Source organism: Macaca thibetana, chromosome 20 (genome assembly GCF_024542745.1).
Source record: "Macaca thibetana thibetana isolate TM-01 chromosome 20, ASM2454274v1, whole genome shotgun sequence".
In the NCBI taxonomy this organism is placed as follows: domain Eukaryota; kingdom Metazoa; phylum Chordata; class Mammalia; order Primates; family Cercopithecidae; genus Macaca; species Macaca thibetana.
Window position 1 is genome coordinate 57,441,414 of NC_065597.1, and position 20,671 is coordinate 57,462,084.

At 44.7% G+C, this 20,671-nt stretch overlaps 2 protein-coding genes across 3 annotated transcripts in view; both read right to left on the reverse strand.

Moving 5' to 3' along the window:
* Positions 1–20,671, reverse strand: part of IQCK (IQ motif containing K) — a 959,718-nt gene that overhangs the window by 395,894 nt on the left and 543,153 nt on the right. The gene's annotated exons all lie outside the window — the stretch shown is intronic.
* The window catches only part of TMC5 (transmembrane channel like 5), a 61,904-nt gene that overhangs the window by 35,274 nt on the left and 5,959 nt on the right, over positions 1–20,671 (reverse strand). Inside the window, exons 3-6 of one of the 2 annotated variants that reach the window (XM_050775003.1) lie at positions 16,825–16,914; positions 5,456–5,555; positions 1,572–1,659; positions 919–1,167 (exon numbers count right to left, since the gene is read on the reverse strand). In XM_050775003.1, the coding sequence (XP_050630960.1) occupies positions 919–1,167; positions 1,572–1,659; positions 5,456–5,555; positions 16,825–16,914 (527 nt within the window). Of the gene's footprint in view, positions 1–918; positions 1,168–1,571; positions 1,660–5,455; positions 5,556–8,784; positions 9,348–16,824; positions 16,915–20,671 lie in introns of those variants that run through there. The other variant, XM_050775004.1, reaches the window with a different exon arrangement.

Sequence of the window (20,671 nt, forward strand, 5' to 3'; positions counted from 1 at the left end):
ATCTATGCATCTGTCATCTTTTATTTACTCATTTTTATCAAGTATGTATCTATCAATGTTTGTACAGGGAGAAAAAAACAGTCTACAAAGATATATCTCAAAATGGAGAGTTGGACAAAGGAAAAATATAAAAAGAACTTTCTCCTACTTTTCTTCTATAGTAGGAATTTTTCAAAAGGAACATTGTATTTTGTAGAAATAAAAATAAAAAGAAAGAAAACATAGATCTATAAACACCAACACAAGAAGATGTCCACCACATATTGCTAAGTAAAAAAAAAGCAAGTTGTAGATAATATGCAATGAATAAATCATCTTTTGTAAGAAAAGAAAAGGATGCCTCTGTACATGCACAGAAGTGTCCATATGTTTGCCAAAAAAGTGTGTGGATAAAAACAAACTGGTCAAGATGGTTGCCTCTGGAGACAGAAATTCCACTATGATGTGCGTATATTACTTCGCAGGAAAACACTTTATTGATTAAATGATTGATGATTGAGACAAGGCCTCGCTCTGTTGCCCAGGCTGGAGTGCAGTGGGGGAATCTTGCTTCACTGCAATCTTCGCCTCCTGGGCTCAAGCAATCCTCTCACCTTAGCCTCCCGAGTAGCCAGAATTACAGGTGTGCGCCACCATGCCCTGCTAATTTTTGTATTTTTGTAGAGACAGGGTTTTGCCGTGTTGCCCAGGCTGGTCTCCAACTCCTGAGCTCAAGTGATTCACCTGCTTTGGCCTCCCAACTTGCTGGGATTACAGGCATGAGTCACCACACTCAGCCAGGAAAACATTTAAACATCCACTTTCCCCATCAGTTGACCCCCAGACAAAATGAGATGTGTGAGTGCGTGACCGGCAAGCCGTGTCCCTGGGTTTCCAAGGCAATTGGTGCACTTGGGGTAGGGGAAACGGAGAACTTACCACCCCAGTGAAAAGCTCCAGCCCAGTGAACTGGAGCGTGTTCTTTTCGGCTACGGTAAACTGAGGGATTATGATGAAACTGAAGTTCACGATGAATGAGAAAATGTTGAACTTCAAAAGCCATCTCAGAAAGTTGAAATAGGAGAGGACGCTGGTTCCAAACTTGCCTCCAATGATCTTCAGCGTCTTCTGCCACAGGCTGATGGAATTGAGAATTTCCGACAGGCTGTTCTTGGATCTCCGATAAGCCTGGAGTCAGGATTCAAAGCAGGTGGCTTGCTGTTGACTCAACAAATATTGACTGAGCAGGTACCATAATAACAAAAAAGGCCACCATGTCTGGAGTATTGTTAAGTGCAGGCACCGTGCTAGGCATGTTTACAAACATTATGTCACCTCTAAGGTGGAGGTATTATGACCTTCCCAGGTTTGCTGTTGAAGGCGCCACTCCCAATGGCCAAGTTGGCCAATGAACTCAGCAACCTCTTAGTTCTTCCCCACACCTACCTCGTTTTCCCACACCTGTGCTAACCAATGGCTCTGGGCAATGAAATCGCTCTGATTTTTGGTTCGTCTTCCCCCGAGTCCCCTTCATCCTCACTCTCCTCCCTCCCTGTTTTCACCGTCTTGCTGTGCCTGTTTTACTGACTTACCCGTGAAATGGAGTTCAGACACTGAACACAGCAATTGAGCTGAAGGATACGATGGGTCTGTTTGCTTTTTTCTTTGTCAACTATTTTCCTGTAGGGAACAGCAAGAGAATATGAGAGATACAAATGTTGTAACTCATTCAAAAAATAGTTACATGGTGGCTCATGCCTGTAATCCCAACACTTCGGAAGGCTGAGGCAAGAGGATCACTGAGGCCAGGAGTTCAAGACCAGCCTAAGCAAAAGAATGGGACCTTGTCTCTATTAAGAAAAAAATTAACAAAAAATAGCTGGATGTGGTGGTGGTGCCTGCCTGTATAGTCCCAGCTACTCCAGAGGCTGTGGTGGGAGGATTACTTGGGTCCCAAAGTTTGAGACTGCAGTGAGCTATGATCACACCACTGCAGTCCAGCCTGGGCAACTGAATGAGACCTCATTTCTTAATTTATTCTTTTTTTTTTTTTTTTTTTTTTTGAGACGGAGTCTCACTCTGTCACCCAGGCTGGAGTGCAGTGGCCTGATCGCAGCTCACTGCAGCCTCTGCCTCCCAGGTTCAAGTGATTCTCTGCCTCAGCCTCCCGAGTAGTGGGATTATAGGCATGCATCACCACACCCCGCTAACTTTTGTATTTTTAGTAGAGACAGGATTTCACCATGTTTGCCAGGCTGGTCTCGAACTTCTGGCCTCAAGTGACCCACCTGCCTTGGCCTCCCAAAGTGCTGGCATTACAGGCGTGAGCTACTGCGCCTGGCCAAGACCTCATTTCTTTAAAAAAAAAAAAAAAAAAAAAGTTATTGAACTCCTATGATGTGTTGGACATTACCCCAGGTGTTGAGACAACAATCTCCCTGGTTTACAGAGCTGACATCCTAGTTGTAAGCGAAAGACAGTAAGCAACAAATACAATAATAAAGTAGGGAAACTATGTAGTATATTAGAAGGTGATTTGTACTATAGAAAAAGAAAAAACAGAGTGGGGTAAAGAGATGGGAAGTAATGGGGCGGGGACAGTATTACAATTTGAAATAGGGTAAAATCTGAGCATTGCCATATTTGAAGGAGAGGAGAGATTCATATAAAAATGTCCTGTGCATAGGGAACAGCCAGCACAAAGCACCAAGGCAGGCAGCACAGCAAGGGGGCCAGGGTGGCTGGAATGGAATCAACAAAGGGAAGGGAGGAGGATATGAATAACATGCATGGAGCAAGTATCCCTATATGTCAGTGGTTCTGATGTGGCTTGGCTCTGTGTCCCCACCCAAATCTCACCTTGAATTGTAATAATCCCTATGTGTTATGGGAGGGACCCGGTAGGAAGTAATTGAATCATGGGGGCGGGTTTTTCCCATGCCATTCTCATGATAGTGAATAAGTCTCATGAGATCTGATGCTTTTTGTATCTTTTTGTTTGTTTGTTTTTGAGATGGAGTCTTGTTCTGTTGCCCGTACTAGAGTGCAGTGATACAATTTCAGCTCACCGCAACCTCTGCCTCCCAGGTTCAAGCGATTCTCCTGCCTCAGCCCCCCCGAGTAGCTGGGATTACAGGTGCCTGCCACCACACCCAGCTAATTTTTGTATTTTTAGTAGAGATGGGGTTTCACCATGTTGGCCAGGCTGGTCTTGAACTCCGACCTCAGGTGATCTGCCCACCTTGACCTCCCAAAGTGCTGGGATTACAGGCATGAGCCACTGCGCCCAGCCAATCTGATGGTTTTATAAAGGGCAGGTCCCCTGCACATGCTGTCTTGCCCATAGCCATGTAAGATGTGCCTTAGCTCTTCCTTCATTCTCTGTCACGCTTGTGAGGCCTCCCCTGCTGTGTAGAACTGTGAGATACAGGTTCTCAACCTACGGGGATTTTACCCCCCAACAATGCAATGTCTGGAAACTTTTTTGGTTGTGAAACTAAGGAGTGGAGAGGGGGTGCTATTGGCATCAAGTACGTAGAGATCAGAGATGCTGCTACACACCCTACAATGAACAAAACAACCCCCACAACAGTGAAAGATCCAGCCCTAAGATGTTACTTGTACCGAGATTGAGAAATCCTGCTATAAGGTCTTTGGAGCCCCTATTGAGTGACAGCGGGAGCCATGCAGAGTTTGAAATGGAAGTGTTTTCAGAAAGACACAGTCACAATTGGTCTCCTTACCCTTCCATGAACTCACCACATCTGCTTTGTTCTGGTTCTTTCCTGGCTTTCTTTGGTCCACCTCGAAGGCCCAACCCAATGTCATTGTCAATTGTCTTTAAAAGCCCAGCTCAAATGCCCCTTCTGTCCATTTTTCCCCAGCAAAGTTAGGGAGGGCAGACCTTTCTGGTCCTCCCATTGCAATCTCTTTCTATTTTGATTTGACTTGATTTGCTTTCTGCCATTTGTAATTTACTTGTTCACAAATCTATTCCACCCTGCCAGGCTTTGAAATTTATGTTTGAAACCTCAGAAAATCTGGCATCCTTGAGTCACTTACTAGTAATTGTTGTTGCATCCACTCTACTACTTTCTGCCAACTATCTCAAATTGAAAAAAAAAAAAGATTAAGCAACAATTAATGTAAACTCTGAAGGCTAAAACAGCCCTTACCGTCGGAGTTTGAATTACTGAGCTTATAAAACCCCCCAGATCTTTCTTTTTTTTTTTCTTTTTCCCCAATACGAGTCTTGCTCTGACACCCAGGCTGGAGGGCAGTGGTATGATCTTGGCTCACTGAAACCTCTGCCTCCCAGGTTCAAGCGATTCTCCTGTCTCAGCCTCCCCAGTGGCTGGGATTACAGGCGCGCACCACCACACCCGGCTAAGTTTTGTATTTTTAGTAGAGATGGGGTTTCACCATGTTGGTCACGCTGGTCTCAAACTCCTGACCTTGTGATCTGCCCATCTCAGCCTCCCAAAGTGCTGGGATTACAGGCGTGAGCCACCGTGCTCAGCTGGTCTTTATTTTTTAAGTAAAGTTTTTATTTAGCGTAGTTTGAGATTTACAGTAAACTTGCAAAGACAGTAGAGAAAATTTCCATATACCACTCACTAGTTTCCCCTGTTAACATTTTACATTTCCATGGTAGGTTTCTCAAAACTAACATACCAGTATTGGTACGTTACTATTACCTAAACTCTAGACTATTCAGATTTTACCAGTTTTTCCACCGATGTCCATTTTCTATTCCAGGATTTCGTCCAGGATACCACATTGCATTTACTTGTCATGTCTTTTTTAATTTTCATTTTTTGTAAAGATGGAGTCTCACTATGATGCCTGGGCTGGTCTCGAACTCCTGAGCTCCACTAATCCCACCACCTTGGCCTCCCAAAGTGCTGGGATTACAGGCGTGAGCCACCACACCTGGCCTGTCATGTCTCTTTAGAACTTTCTACTCCATGACAGTTTCTCAGACTTTCCTTGTTTTTGATGACTTCGACAGTTTCAAGGGATACAGGCTGAGTGTTTTGTAGACTGTCCCTCAGTTGGGATTTGCCTAATGTTTTTTTGCTATTTAGACTGGGGTTGTGGGTTTTAGGAGAGAGTAGCACAGAGGAGATGTGTTTCCCCCATCACATGACTTATCTTTGGGGATGTTAAGCTTAAGTCTTGGCCAAGGCAGTATCAGGCAGACTCTCCACTGGAAAGTTCCACCCCTCTCTTCCTCCCACGTCCTACTCTTTGGAAGCAGCTCACCAAGCAGAGTCCACACTCCAGCCCAGGAGCAGGAATTAAGCTGTAGCCCCTGGAGAAAGGAGTGCCTACAGAGGGCATGTGAAATTTTTCTGTCAGGAAGATTTGTCTCTTCTATTGTGCTTATTTATTTCTTATCTTTTTGAGATGGGGCAAAAGTAGAAGATTGAGGTTCACATGAAATCTGGAACAGAAGAAAAGCCTTTGGCCATACCTAAGGTTCCTTTTCTCTTCCATGGTCCTTGGCTGGTTCCTGATGGCTTTAATTCTGTCTCTGGATGTCATGGGTATAAGAGATGCAATTAACTTCTGTCCTATGAAAGAAATTAATGGAGTTTAATTTCTTTATTCTTTAACGCAATCATAACACTAAAATGTGGTCCTGAAGTCAGAGCATGTAACACAAGGAAAGAAGTATATGGACTTGGGGATCTCAAAGATCACAGAGGAAAACAACAAAAAGACACAAATATGTGTTAAAGCTCAAAGCCAGAGCAAATGAATAATGGCTGCACTCTCTTCCAATTCAGTGTTTTTCTCTTTCCTGCAACAAAAAACATTTAGCAAAGTCAACGAGGTCCTGCAGATTTGGTCAGCCTACCTCTTCTCTCTCACTATTTTTTTTTTTTTTTTTTTTCGAGACAGGGTCTTACTGTGTCACCCAGGCTAGAGTGCAGTGGCACAATCACAGCTCACTGCAACATTGATCTCCTGGGCTTAAGCAATCCTCCCACCTCAGCCTCCCAAAGTGTTGTGATTACCACCATGCACCACCATGTCTGGCTAATTTTTTTATTTTTTTGTAAAGCCGAGGTCTCACTACATTGCCCAGGCTGGTCTTGAACTCCTGGGCTCAAGCAATCCTCCCACCTCAACCTCCAGAGTAGCTGGGACTACAGGCACACACCACAACAACGAGCTAATTTTTTAAAATTATTGTTATTTGTAGAGATGGGGTCTTGCTATGTTGCCCAAGCTGGTCTCAAACTTCTGACCTCAAGAGATTCTCCCACCTCAGCCTCCCAAACTGCTAGGATTACAGGTGTGAGTCACTACGCCTGGCTCTCTTGTTTTAATATCCCACATCACCTCCTTTTGCCCCTGACCCCAGGTTCGAGAGACTTCTCACATTCCCTGACTATTGCTGAATGCTCTCCTGCCTCCCTAGAAGTACGCCCTCCTTTTCTCCTGCTAACTCATATTCACATTTGCAGTCAATCTGGCAGACGCTATTGGTTGTCTACCCCAAATTCATTTCCTCCTTGTTAATGGAATCCCAATTGTGTTTAGGAATCTACCTGCCTCCCTCACATGGCCCTGAGCTTCCTTGAGGTGGAGCCTATTTCCAGGCCCAAAGAGCAAGTCTTAGTCTGAGTGAACCAATCCTCACTGTCCTGTCCCTTTGCAGGTGACTGATTTAAGCACAGGCACATGACACAGCATTCGCCAATATCCTCTGAGAGGTGGTGTGCTGAGAAATTTCTCGGAGAAGATTTCTTCCTTCTCAAAAAAAAAAAAAAAAAAAAAAAGCAAAAACCAAGAAAAAGACAGCTGTCTCTTCCTCTGATTATTGTTGTGTCTGCGTGTGATGTGAGACGTGCTGTTGCCATCCTGTAACAAACAAGCCAGCAGGCGGGGCAGTAACACGGGGCTGAGGGTGGCTGAGGGACGGAGGGAGCAAGCTGGCTCCTTGCTCACAGCGCAGGGCTAGAACTGCCCCCTGGCAAATACCGTCCTCATTGTAATGACATAGTTGAGGTGTAAGGGGAATCCCCAAAAGAGGACCACCAACTCTCTCTGCTGAAGATGAGGAATTTGTGCCTCTCCTGGGCAGGAAGGGTGAGTAGACTGAGAGGAAGAAAGACGGAAGAGGGAAATATACAGAGATGCAGGGAGCCAGCAGTGTGAGAGGTGATGCCCCAATCTTCTTCAGTAAAGGCGCTAAACCCACTAAATGCTTTGTGTGAGTAAAGGGATGTTTTTCTTCTCCCTGAAATTATCGAGAACTGCTAGACTTTATGCCTGGAATACCATGGGGGTGAAACAGAAACAGCATCTCTGGGCCGAGCACGGTGGCTCATGCCTGTAATCCCAGCACTTTGGGAGGCTGAGGCGGGCGGATCACCTGAGGTCAGGAGTTCAAGACCAGCCTGGCTAACATGGTGAAACCCTGTCTCTACTAAAAATACAGAAAAAAATTAGCCAGGCGTGGTGGCAGGTGCCTGTAATCCCAACTACTTAGGAGGCTGAGGCAGGAGAACTGCTTGAACCCAGGAGGCAGAAGCTGCAGTGAGCTGAAATCATACCATTGCACTTCAGCCTGGGCAACAAGAGTGAAATTCCATCTCAAATAAATACATTAAATTGAATTAAATTAAATTAAATTAAATTAAATGAAAAGAAACAGCCTCTCTGTTGGCCTCAGGAGCAGAGAGGCTGGAAGGTGTCAGCTAAGATCTGGTTTCCTGATGGTCTTGCCAACAAGAGGCGTCCTATCTGTTGCCTGAAGCCAGGGTGAGGAGGAATCAGCCCAAAATGAGACAGCGTGGTGGTTAAGGATGCAGGCTTGAGGCTGGACATGGTGGCTCACGCCTGTAATCCATCCCAGCACTTTGGGAAGCCAAGGTGGGCAGATCGCCTGAGGCCAGAAGTTCGAGACAAGCTTGGCTAACATGGTAAAACCCCATTTCTACTAAAAATACAAAAATTAGGTGTGGTGGCATGCACCTGTAATCCCAGCTACTCAGCATTAACCCTGGGAAGCAGAGGTTGCAGTGAGCCGAGATCATGCCTCTACACTCCAGCCTGGGCGACAGCAAGACTTTGTCTCAAAAAAAAAAAAAAAAGAATGCAGTCTTGGGAATCAGATAGACCTGTATTTGGGCCCCAGATCTTCCAGGTCACTAAATTTATCTGAGCTATAGTTTTCTCATCAAGTACATGGAAATGCCTGCCTCAAAGGTGTGGAGTGCAGGGAGTACATAAAACTCAATTTGACGGATAAAAAAAGCAGGTGCTCTGCAGAGCGCAAGGCATATGAAATAAGCTTGATAAAAATAAGCTCTTGGTAGGGATGTCTTAAAGTGATCCCTTCCTTTGTCCTTGGCTTCCTTAGTTCAACCACAAAACCTTCCGCCCTTCCATATTACCCAATATCCTTCTTTTAGAGACAGGATCTTACTCTGTTACCCAGGTTGGGTTGCAGTGGTGCCATCAGAGCTCGCTGCAGCCTCCAACTCCTGGGCTCAAGAGATCCTCCCACCTCAGCCTCCTGAGTAACGGGGACCACAGGTGTGCACCGTCCTGCCTGGGTATTGTTTTTTAAATTTTTTTGCAGCAATGAAGTCTCCCTTTGTTGCCCAGGCTAGTCTCGAACACCTGGGCTCAAGCAGTCGTCTTACCTTGGCCTCCCAAAGCAGTAGGATTATAGGTGTGAGCCACCATGCCTGGCCCCACTTGATATCTATAAAGTAAAATATGCTGTGGAAAATGAGGACGTCTTTTTTCCTACTCCCCTACTCCTCTTCCCCAGCATTTCACTACCTTGAACAGTTTCATGTGAAGAACCAGGAGTGTCTATGCCCATGCATTCTAGGCTATGAAGAGTCTGGGACATCGATTCATTCAAAGATGTTGAAAACTGCAGCACCTGGTTGCCCTTTTGGTCATTCCTTTTGCTGACTGTCTGAGAGTCCACCACATTGATGTCAGATATGGATGAAACCATGCTGATGCTTGAGTCTAGCAGCACCTTTTCCTGAAAAATCTGATTTGAGGATGGGTGGCTTTGGACCCCAGAGGAAACATTCTCAACCTCTATGATGATTTCATTCACGTGGTCATCGGATAGCATCTCCTGCCTCCTGCAAGCCTTCTTCCCCTCTGGGGCGGGCTTCCTGAGACTTCATACAGCGGTCACGCTGGCATAGACTGGGACTCGCAGGGAAAAAGTAATGATGATCACAAAGGGATACACCATTCACATTTTTTTTTAAATGCCAGGATGAGCTCACCAAAGCCAGCCCTACACAAATCACAACATAACTCCCTGCATCTAACCCCAGAGGAGTTTTTCTCAGGAGGAGGACTGTTTTCCTGCAGAGAATTCTGTCTTGGTAGCTAGGCAAGAAATTGAAAACAGAATCTTTCGTTTAAGACAATGGGGTTCTAGAAACAGAAGGAAGATATTTTTCTAAATGACTCATAGTCAAAGGGCAAGATTTTCTTTTTACTTTAGTGCCTCTGGCCTAGAACTTATATATATACACACACACACATATATATGTGTGTGTGTGTATATATGTGTGTGAATATATATGTATTTATATATAAGTATTTATATATGTATATATACACTTATATATAGATATATGTATATATACACTTATATGTAAATATATGTATATATACACTTATATATAGATATATGTATATATACACTTATATGTACATATATGTATATATACACTTATATATAGATATATGTATATATAAGTAAACTAAGTATATATACTGTGTATATACACACATATATATACACACATATATATACTTATATATAAAATACATATGTATATATAAACTTATATGTATATATACTTACATATATAAAATATATAAAATACTTATATATACTTATATACGTATATTTAAGTATATATACATACAAGTTTATATATATACAAGTATTTTATATATAAGTATTTATATATGTGTGTGTATTTTGTGTGTGTGTGTGTGTGTGTGTGTGTGTGTGTGTGTATATATATATATTTTTTTTTGAGATGGAGTCTCACTCTGTCACCCAGGCTGGAGTGCAGTGGCACGATTTCAGCTCACTGCAACCTCCACCTCCCGGGTTCACGCCATTCTCCTGCCTCAGCCTCCCGGGTAGCTGGGACTACAGGAACCTGCCACCAGGCCCGGCTAATTTTTTGTAGTTTTAGTAGAGACGGGATTTCACCGTGTTAGCCAGGATGGTCTCGATCTCTTGACTTCATGATCCGCCCGCCTCGGCCTCCTAAAGTGCTGGGATTACAGGCGTGAGCCACCGCACCCGGCTGAACTTACATTTTATATTTGTAATTTTATATGCCTGTAGAAATTCACATGGTTTTACAGTGATAAAAGTATTATCTCCTGATGCCTTAGGTAGTGGACTCTGCTATTTGTCTGGCTTTCAGTCTCTAGTATCCTTTTTTCTCATACCAGCAAAAAAGCTCCATTTCCTCTGCAGACATAGTGCTCAAAGTCTCCCAGTGTTCTTTGCGGCCAAGGGTGGCCTGTGACCCAGTTTTAGCCAATGAGACTTGTGGCTTCCAGGAATGTGCTTTCAAAGGGGACAGTTTGCCTGGGTTCACAATTTGCCCTTCACCAGTCTTCCTCTAGACATTTCTGAGAATGAACGTTCACCTGCTAAGGATGGTAGAGAAAAAGGTAGCAGAAGGGGCTTCAGTCCTTGAGGGCATCATGGGTGGAGCAGCTGTACAAACTTTGCACTTCCTCCCTCCATGCTTCTTGTTTTTTTACTTTCTAAAAATTTTTATGTATTTATTTATTTAGAGATGGAGTCTCGCTCTGTCGCCCAGGCTGGAGTGCAGTGGCATGATCTTGGCTCACTGCAGCCTTTGCCTCCTGGGTTCAAGCAATTCTCCTGCCTCAGCCTCCCGAGTAGCTGGGGTTACAGGTGCCCGCCACCGCACCTGGTAAATTTTTGTATTTTTTGTAGAGACAAGGTTTCACCATGTTGGCCAGGCTGGTGTTGAACTCCTGACCTCAAGTGATTTGCCTGTCTCAGCCTCCCAAAGTGCTGAGATTACAGGCATGAGCCACCACTTGTAAAACAACAGTACACATTTTTAAACTTTTTTTTTTAGAGATGAGGTCTTGCTCTGTCACCCAGGCTGGAGTGCAGTGGTGTGATCATAACTCACTGCAGCCTTGACTTCCTGGGCTCAAGTAAATCTCCTGTTTCAGCCTCCTGAGTAGCTGGAACCACAGGGGCAACACCACGCCCAGCTATTTTTTTTTTTAAGCCATAGGGTCTTGCTTTGTTGTCCAGGCTGGTCTCGAACCCCTGGTTTCAAGTAATTCTCCCACCTTTGCTTCCCAAAGTGCTAGGATTACAGGTGTGACCCATCGCACCTAGCCCACACTTCTCGGTACGTGAGAAAAACAAATCCCTTTATTGCTAAGCCACCTTTCTGTTTCAGTGCCAGGCACATAAACATGATTCCTATCCAATAGACCTAATTTCAAATCACCTAGGCCTAGTTGTTTACTTAACAATGGAGAAATTGAGGTACAGAGTGCTGAACGGACACTGCTCCTCCTCATCACACTTTCATTAAATGTCAAAATTGAACTAGAACCCATGTACTCCTCCCAACAGTGATAATTAACAGTAATGATACCTGCCATTACTGCAGGCCAAGTACTTTAAATAGAGCACAACATTTACGCTATGAAGTAGGTATTAAAATCAACTCCATTTTATAGCTAAGAAAACTGATGCTCCATGAAATAATTTGTGTGTCACAAAACCAGCAAGCAGTAGAGCTGGGGTCAAATCCAGATAGGTCTGAACCCAAAGCAGAACTCTTAATCATTTCACTCTGGCCCCTTCCTGTAACAAGAGGCTGGTGTATCAGTCATTCATTCTTGCCAGGTGCAGTGGTTTATGCCTCTAATCACAGCACTTTGGGAGGCCGTGGTGGGCAGATCACTTGAGGCCAGCAGTTCAAGACCAGCCTGGCCAACATGGTGAAACTCTGTCTACTGAAAATACAAAAATTAGCCGGGCGTGGTGGCAGGTGCCTGTAATCCCAACTGCTCGGGAGGCTGAGGCTGGAGAATCACTTGAACTCAGGAGGTGGAGGTTGCAGTGAGCCGAGGTCACTCCACTACACTCCAGCCTGGGGGACAAAGTGAAACTCCGTCTCAAAAACAACAACAAAAAACACGCTGGCGTATCATTCATCCATTTTTGCCAACTGAGGTGGTGGCTCACACCTGTATTCCCAGCTACTTGGGAGGCTGAGGCGGGAGGATTGCTTGAGCCCAGGAGTTTGAGAACAGTGCAACATAGTGAGATTCCATCTCAAAAACTTCATTCATAAATGAATGAATATTTAAGCATGGACACTATGCAGCAGGCACTTCCTAGGGACACAGCATAATTAATTCATCAAAGCTACACTTTATCAGGCTATCTTTTGTTTTTCTTTCTTTTTTTTAAGGCAAGGTCTCACTCTGTGCCCCAGGCTGGAGTGCAGTAGGGTGATCTTGGGTTACTGCAGTGTCTGCCTCCTGGGCCCAAGGGATCTTCCCACGCCAGCCTCCAGAGTAGCTGGCAGTGCAGGTACATGCCACCAGGCCTGGCTAATTTTTCTTTTCTTTTCTTTTTTTTATTTTGAGACAGAGTCTCATTCCGTTGCCCAGACTGGAGTGCAGTGGCGTAATCTCAGCTCACGGCAACCTCCGCCTCCCAGGTTCAAGTGATTCTCCAGACTGAGCCTCCTGAGTAGCTGGGATTACAGGCATGCACCACCATGCCCAGCTAACTTTTCTATTTTTAGCAGAGACAGAGTTTCACCATGTTGGCCAGGCTGGTCTCAAACTCCTGAACGCAAGTGATCCACTCGCCTAGGCCTCCCAAAGTGCTGGGATTACAGGCATGAGCTACCATACTTGGCCAAATTTTCTACTTTTCATAGACATGGGGTTTCACCATGTTGCTCAGGCTGGTCTTAAACCTCTGATCCATCTGCTTCAGCCTCCAAAAGTCCTGGGATTACAGGTGTGAGCCACTGTGCCCAGCCTGGGCTATGATTTAATTGTATGTGGTTTGTGAGTCAGATTCGACTCAAAGCAAAATGATGAAGACAGCCGGTTCATCTTTTGGTCCTCTGTTTCTTTACTACTCTCTGCCTTTTGGGGACTCCTCTTCTACCAGGGTTCCTGTGATATTATGATATATATATGTATATATTTTCTTTTTTTCCCACCCATGGTTCCTGGCTCGTAACTCCCATAGCCCTTGTTATAATGTTCGAAATTTAAGCCTCAGAAAACAGAATTTCTCTCTCTGACCTCCTGCCTCTTTTCACTTGCTCTTTTTTCTCCTCAAGGTAGGACTCTAGTCTTCCCTCACCTTTCTGTCTTGGAGTTGGCCATAAATGAATTCTCCCTCATTTCAGAAGGGGTCCTGCCCCAAAGGCTGGAGGAAGGAATATGGCACAGAGAACCCAAGAAGCATCTGAACAGACAGGCCTTGCTGGGATTCCCCAACCCGTCTATTAGTACGAGATCATACACCTTTTGACCTTTTTGAGAAAGAGTCTTGATCTGTCACCCAGGATGGAGTGCCATGGCAAGATCTTGGCTCACTACGATCTCTGCCTCCTGAGTTCAAGTGATTCCCCTGCCTCAGCCTCCCAAGTAGCTGGGACTACAGGTGCGTGCCACCATGCCTAGCTAATTTTTGTATTTTTAGTATAGACAGGGTTTCATCATATTGGCCAGGTTGGTCTGGAACTCCTGACCTTAGGTGATCTGCCCGCCTCGGCCATCCAAAGAGTTGGGATTGCAGTTGTGAGCCACCATGCCCGGCCATCCAATCACATTTCTACATGGTTGTCAATCATGTCTATGTAATGAAGCCTCCCCATAAAAGACCCAAGAGGACTGGGTTCAGGGAGCTTTCCGATAGCTGAACACGGGGAGGTTCCTGGAGGGTGGCTCACCCAAGGAGGGCAGGGAAGCTCTGTGCCCCTTCCCCTATACCTCACCCTGGGCATCTCTTCATCCGTGTCCCTTGTAATATTCTTTGTAATAAGCCAGTAAACATAAGTTTCCCAGAGTGCTGTGAGCTGCTCCAGCAAATTAACCAAACCCAAGGAGGAGGTCGTGGGATCCCCAACTTGAAGCTGGTTGGTCAGAAGTTCTGGGGCTGGGCGCCGTGGCTCACACTTGTAATCCCAGCACTTTGGGAAGCTGAGGTGGGCGGATCAGTTGAGGTCAGGAGTTTGAGACCAGCCTAGCCAAAATGCTGAAATCCCGTCTCTACTAAAAATACAAAAACGAGCTGGGCGTGGTGGCGCACGCCTGTAATGCCAGCTATTCAGGAGGCTGAGGCACAAGAATCACTTGAACCCGGGAGGTGGAGATGAGGTATCTCCAGGTAGATAGTGTCAGAATTGAATTGGAGGACACCCAGCAATGTCTGCTGTAAAACTGATCACTCTCTTGGTGTGTGGGGTTTGCTTTCTTGGTGTGTGGGGAGAAACCCCCACCTATTTGTTCACAGAAGCCTTCTATGTTGATGGTTTTGAATGAGAGAACAGAAAAAACACTTTGAGTGTGTTTTTTTCTATACAGTCTCCAAACCTCATGCTGGCTGGACAGAGTAGTCAGGAAGTTTAAAGGTATTTCTTTTTTTTTTTTTTGAAACGGAGTCTCGCTCAGTCGCCCAAGCTGGAGTGCAGTGGTGCGATCTGAGCTCACTGCAACTTCCGCCTCCAGGGTTCAAGTGATTCTCCTGCCTCAGCCTCTTGAGTAGCTGGGACTACAGGTGCCCGCCACCATGCTCGGCTAATTTTTTGTATTTTTAGTAGAGACGGGGTTTCACTGTGTTAGCCAGGATGGTCTCGACCGCCTGACCTCGTGATTCACCCACCTCGGCCTCCCAAAGTGCTGGGATTACAGGCGTGAGCCACCACGCCCGGCCGTTTAAAGGTATTTCTTCTCCCTGATAATTAAAGCCATTCTCTGCCCCAGTGGAGACCAAATAGAGAGTGTGATCATTTATATCCCAACGGTTTTCCCTTCCAAGTAGCAATATCTATCCCTCCCTGAAAAGGCATACATCTCTTGAAGAATGAGGCTAACGGTTATCTTACAGGCGATGGGGCTGAAAGGTAAGAGTTCTAAGTGACTTCTCTCCACATGCATCATTATATAGAGGACCTCATTAATCTATTCCTTGTTGTTCATAGATTTGCCTTGTGGCTCCAGCATTCCCTTGTCTCTCTCCTCTGTTGCTTCCTTTTTTGTTTTTGTTTGGTTGTTTTTGAGACAGGGTCTCGCTCTGTCACCTAGGCTAGACTGCAATGGCGTGATCACAGCTCACTGCAGCCTCAACCTCCCAGGCTCAAGCAATCCTCCTGCCTCAGTCTCCCAAAGTGTTGGGATCACAGGGATAACCCCCGTGCCTGGCTTGTTGCTTTCTTTTTATTTTTCAGTCTCTGCCTCTGATTCAACCTTCATTACCGCACACAGTGATCCTTAGAGAGCTTCCTAACTGATTGCAGCGCCTTCTATCTTTCACCAGTCTGATTGCTTCCACACTCCATCATCGTAATAATTATACGAATATTCAGAAAAATTTGATCAGTGCATCTTGTCCCCACCAACACAGACATTAGCCACAGGATAGACAGGTGACTCAGTCTTGTCCCCTATGGTAAAAATGATTGGTCCGAGTGTGGGCATGTGCTCCATTTAGACTGGCCAGAGTCCTTCCCCCGCATTAGAGATGGACCCAGGGAGGAAGCAAGACTTCCTAATGAGGTGGCTAAGCAGAGGGCTCACGTGGGCCTGCTATTGGCCATGTTCTTTGGCCTGTGGACAAGTCCTAACTCTGATGGAGATGAATGAGGTCTAACTTAAAGAGGAGCTGAGGACCAGGAGCTGAGGATCCAGGACACACCTATACATATAGAACTGAAAAGCAAGTTTTACATAGATGAGAATTGAATGGGAAACCAGAGTCCAGGTGACACTGAGTTCCCTGACGTCAGACTGAGGTCCTGATTTCTGTACTCATTCAACAAGTTAATCTAACAAATATCCCTAAAATACCTACTATGTGCCAGGAACTGTACTAGGTGCTGGAAGGTATTAGTAGTTCTACTTTCAAGTATTTAAGTTTCCCCCATATGCTTCTACCACATGAGCCAATGAATTCCCCTTGGGCTAATGCCTGTTTGAATTGGGTTTCTGTCACTTGCAACCAGAAGATTCCTAATGAAGACACCCTGATCCCCAGAAGACAACAAACTACATCTAAAATAAAACTTCATAATTATATATTAAGCAGGTTCTGCATTAGTAACCACACCAGAGGCCAAGAGAAAATGGCAATGGCTGGATTGTCTTGGACATGTTCCTTCTCCAGGGTTGACTTTTTGGTCACTGTCCTTTAAGTCTTACTGTATTAGTCTGTTTTCACACTGCTATAAAAATACTGCCTGAGACTGGGTAATTTATAGACAAAAGAGGTTTAATTGTCTTACAGTTCCTCATGACTGGGGGCGTTTCTCAGGAAACTTACAAACATGGTGGAAGGCAAAGGGGAAACAAGGCACGTCTTACATGGGGGCAGGAGAGAGAGCAGGTGCAGGCAAAGCTGTCACTTTTAAACCATCAGATCTCAAGGGAACTCCCTCACTATCATGAGAACAGCATGGGGGAAACCATCCCCATGATCCAATCACCTCCCACCAGGTCGCTCCTCTGACACATGGGGATTACGATTTGAAATGAGACTTGGGTGGAGACACAGAGCCAAACCATATCACTTACCTTGGGGTGACTTGTGCCAATCATATTCAGACAATGGTGGGTTTCCATAAGCATGGACAGGACCACTTTCACCTACATAAGCAGGGTTCACTGGAGGGGAGAGGAAGGAGACATTGCCGATTAGTCTCACCACAATAGACATTCCTGGCATGCAATAGTTATGATGTGCTAATAATTGTTCATAACGGCTAATAAGACTGAGACCTGATCTTTGAGGTTCTAACAGACTACCGATTAAGAACTTGGGTGGAAAACAGGACAAAACTTCAGTCTAGATCAATGGTTTTTCATTTGACTAAGCCATAGTTAAAAATAATTGTTGGCAAGGCAAGATAGCTCACGCCTGTAATCCCAGTGCTTTGGGAAGCCAAGGTGGGAGGATTACTTGAGCCCAAAAGTTCGAGACTATCCTGGGCAACATAATGAGACCCTGTCTCTAAAAAAAAAAAATACATATATATATATATATATATAAAAAATATATGAGATATAAAAATAAAAATATATATTTTATACTATATATTTTATATATTTTTGTATTTATAATATATTCATATATTTTTATATGTTACATATAATCTATATTTTATATGTTATATAACATAAAAATAAATATGATATATAAAATATAATATTTATTATTTATAAATATTTTTAATATAAAATATATGATATAAAAATAAAATTACATTAAATATATATATTAATATATATTTTAAGACAGGTTATCACTCTGTCACCTAGGCTGGAGTGCAGTGGTGCGATTTCAGCTCACTGCAGCTTCGACCTCCCAGGCTCAAGCAGTCCTCCCACCTCAGTCTCCTGAGTCGCTGGGACCACAAGCATGCACCACCATGCCTGGCTAATATTTTGTATTTTTTGTGGAGATGGGATTTCACCATGTTGCCCAGGCTGGTCTCGAACTTCTGGGCTCAAACGATCTGCCAGCCTTGGCCTCTCAAAGTGTTGGGATTACAGGCATGAGTCATGGAGCCCAATAAAAAAATATGTATGTGTGTGTGCATGTGTGTGTGTGTATAAATAATGGTTGCACTGAGATCCAGGAGATCCAGGACACACCTATACATATAGAACTGAAAAGCAAGTTTACAAAATAATTCTTTGTTTGACTATATAAACTGAACTGTAACATAGCCTTACTCATAGCCTGACTCTAGTCCACTTTTTTTTTTTTTTTTTGAGACTTGCTCCGTCACACAGGCTGGAGTGCAGTGCCACAATCTTGGCTCACTGCAACCTCTGCCTCCCGGGTTCAAGTGATTCTCCAGTCTCAGCCTCCCAAGTAGCTGGGAGAAATGGAGAAAATAGAGCACATTTTGATGGGGACAGTATGCAAAATTACGTTGCAAGACGTTCTGGAGTTTCTTGCCTGGGAATCAACTCCCAGCCCTGTTACTTCCTAATTGTGCACCCCCTGGCTGTGTGTCTTAACAGCTCTGAGCTTCAATATCTTAGTCTTTAAAATAGGGATAATAGGCTGGGTGTGGTGGTTTATGCCTGTAATTTCAGCACTTTGGGAGGTCAAAGTGGGACGATCCCTTGAACACAGGAGTTCAGACCAGCTTGGGCAACATGGCATAACCCTGTCTCTGCAAAACATAAAAAAATTGGCTGGGCGTGGTGGTAGTGTGCCTGTAGTCCCAGCCACTCGGGAGGTGAAGGCTGCAGTGAGCTGAGATTGCACCACTGCACGCCACCCTGTGCGACAGAGTGAGCAGTTTTTCTCAAAAATCAATAAATATATAGGGATAATAATAGGACCTTCACATAGGATTGTTGAGGGGAATTGAATCAGTGAACACATGTGAAATAATTAAATAATTCTAGAACATAGTAAACTCTAATATATATTAACTGTTGTGTAGATTAATTGTTATTCAGCAAACATTACACTTCCCCTACCTTGACCACCTCCATTCATACTGGGCTTAGTCGTGTGACTTGCTTTTAACAATAGAATGTGGCAGAAGGGACAGTGTGCCAGTTCCAAGTCAAGGCTTTTAAAGATATCGTGTGTTTCTGCTTGCCATTTTGAGCACTTTCAGCTCACGGCATGGGAAGACACTGCCCTAGGTCACTCACTGGTCCAAGAAGAGGGACACTAGAACTAAATAGAACCCATGATGTAGAGCCAAGCACAACAAACTCAGCCTAGTTCAGCCAAATGCCAACCAACCTTGCAGACCCATAAGAAATAAATGCTTGTTTATTGTATGACTCTGGATTTTTGGAGTTGTTTGTTATGCAGCATTCCTGTGTCAATAGCTAGCTGATACAACTCTTGCAGTTGTTGTTGTTATTAACTCAGCATTTTTCAAGCACCTACTGTGGGCCAGGCACTGTGACACTAGAAAGAGCACCTAGAGCCTTGGAGGGTACATAGATGAATATAGGTTCTCCTGAAGGAGTGAACACTTTATCAGGATGGGGTGACACTGGACAAGTGATTGCCAAGGGCTACAAACTTTGTCCTACAAAGGATCCTACAGAAGTGAGCTATACTGACCTGATTTTTTTGTTTTTTTTAAGTATTTTAACTTCCCATATTCTATATAGCTTCGTGACCAGGAATCTGTTTGTGTTTGCGCTGATTCAACCTAGCACTAACGCAGGGTAAATAAGAGGTCAGGTTTTGGGTAGAGAGACGGGATTCAATCCTGGCTCTGTCAATTTAGTAAGTGAGTGACCTTGTGCATGTTTCTTTCTGAGCCTTAGTTTTCCCATCTGTTAAAACAGGGAGAGCAACAGTGCCTGCCTGAAAGGCAGTTGTACAGATTAAATGAGATAATGAAAGTCAAGTGCAGGACAGAGACTCCAGGGCATAGGAAACACTCAAGATTTGCTTGCAATTGTAAGTTCCACTTGCACTGGAGCAGCGCAGTGTGTCTCAATCGTGTTTCATTATCAGCCCCCTAAGCAGGGGAGACATATTTTCCCTCATTGCCATCCTCTAAGAAATTTTAATATCAAAGATATACTGTATCTGTTTACGTACTACATGTGTATCTCTGCTTTATACATCAAAAAAGCGAGATTGTTTTCTGGCCTTTCAAGAGTGGATATTCCCCCATTGGGATTTCTATTGCCCCAATGCAGGAGTGCATGGAATAAAGGTTTGGAATAGCCCTGGGCTGGACAAGTGATGTCTGTGCTCCCCAAGGAATATTTTCTTTTTTTTTTTTTTTTTGAGATGGAGTCTCGCTCTGTCGCCCAAGTTAGAGTGCAGTGGTGCGATCTCGGTTCACTGCCAGCTCCACCTCCCAGGTTCATGCCATTCTCCTGCCTCGGCCTCCCGAGTAGCTGGGACTACAGGTGCCCGCCACCATGACCGGCTAATTTTTTGCATTTTTAGTAGAGACGGGGTTTCACCGTGTTAGCCAGGATGGTCTCCATCTCTTGACCTTGTGATCTGCCCGCCTCGGCCTCCCAAAGTGCTGGGATTACAGGCGTGAACCACCGTGCCCGGCCAGGAATATTTTCTTTTCTTTTTCCTTCCTTCCTTCCTTCCTTCCTTCCTTCCTTCCTTCCTTCCTTCCTTCCTTCCTTCCTTCCTTCCTTCCTCCCTCCCTCCCTCCCTTCCTTCCTTCCTTCCTTCCTTCCCCTTCTCCCTCACCTCCCCAACTCTTTACCTTCCCTCCCCCAATCTTCCCCCTCCCCCAATCTTCCCCTTCCCTCCCCTCCCCTCCAATCCTTTTCTTTCCTTTCCTATCCTGTCCTGTCCTTTCCTTTCTTTTTTTGTGACAGGGTCTCGCTTTGTCACTCAGGCCAGAGTGCAGTGGTACAATCATGGCCCACTGCAGCTCAACCTCCCAGGCTCAAGTGATCC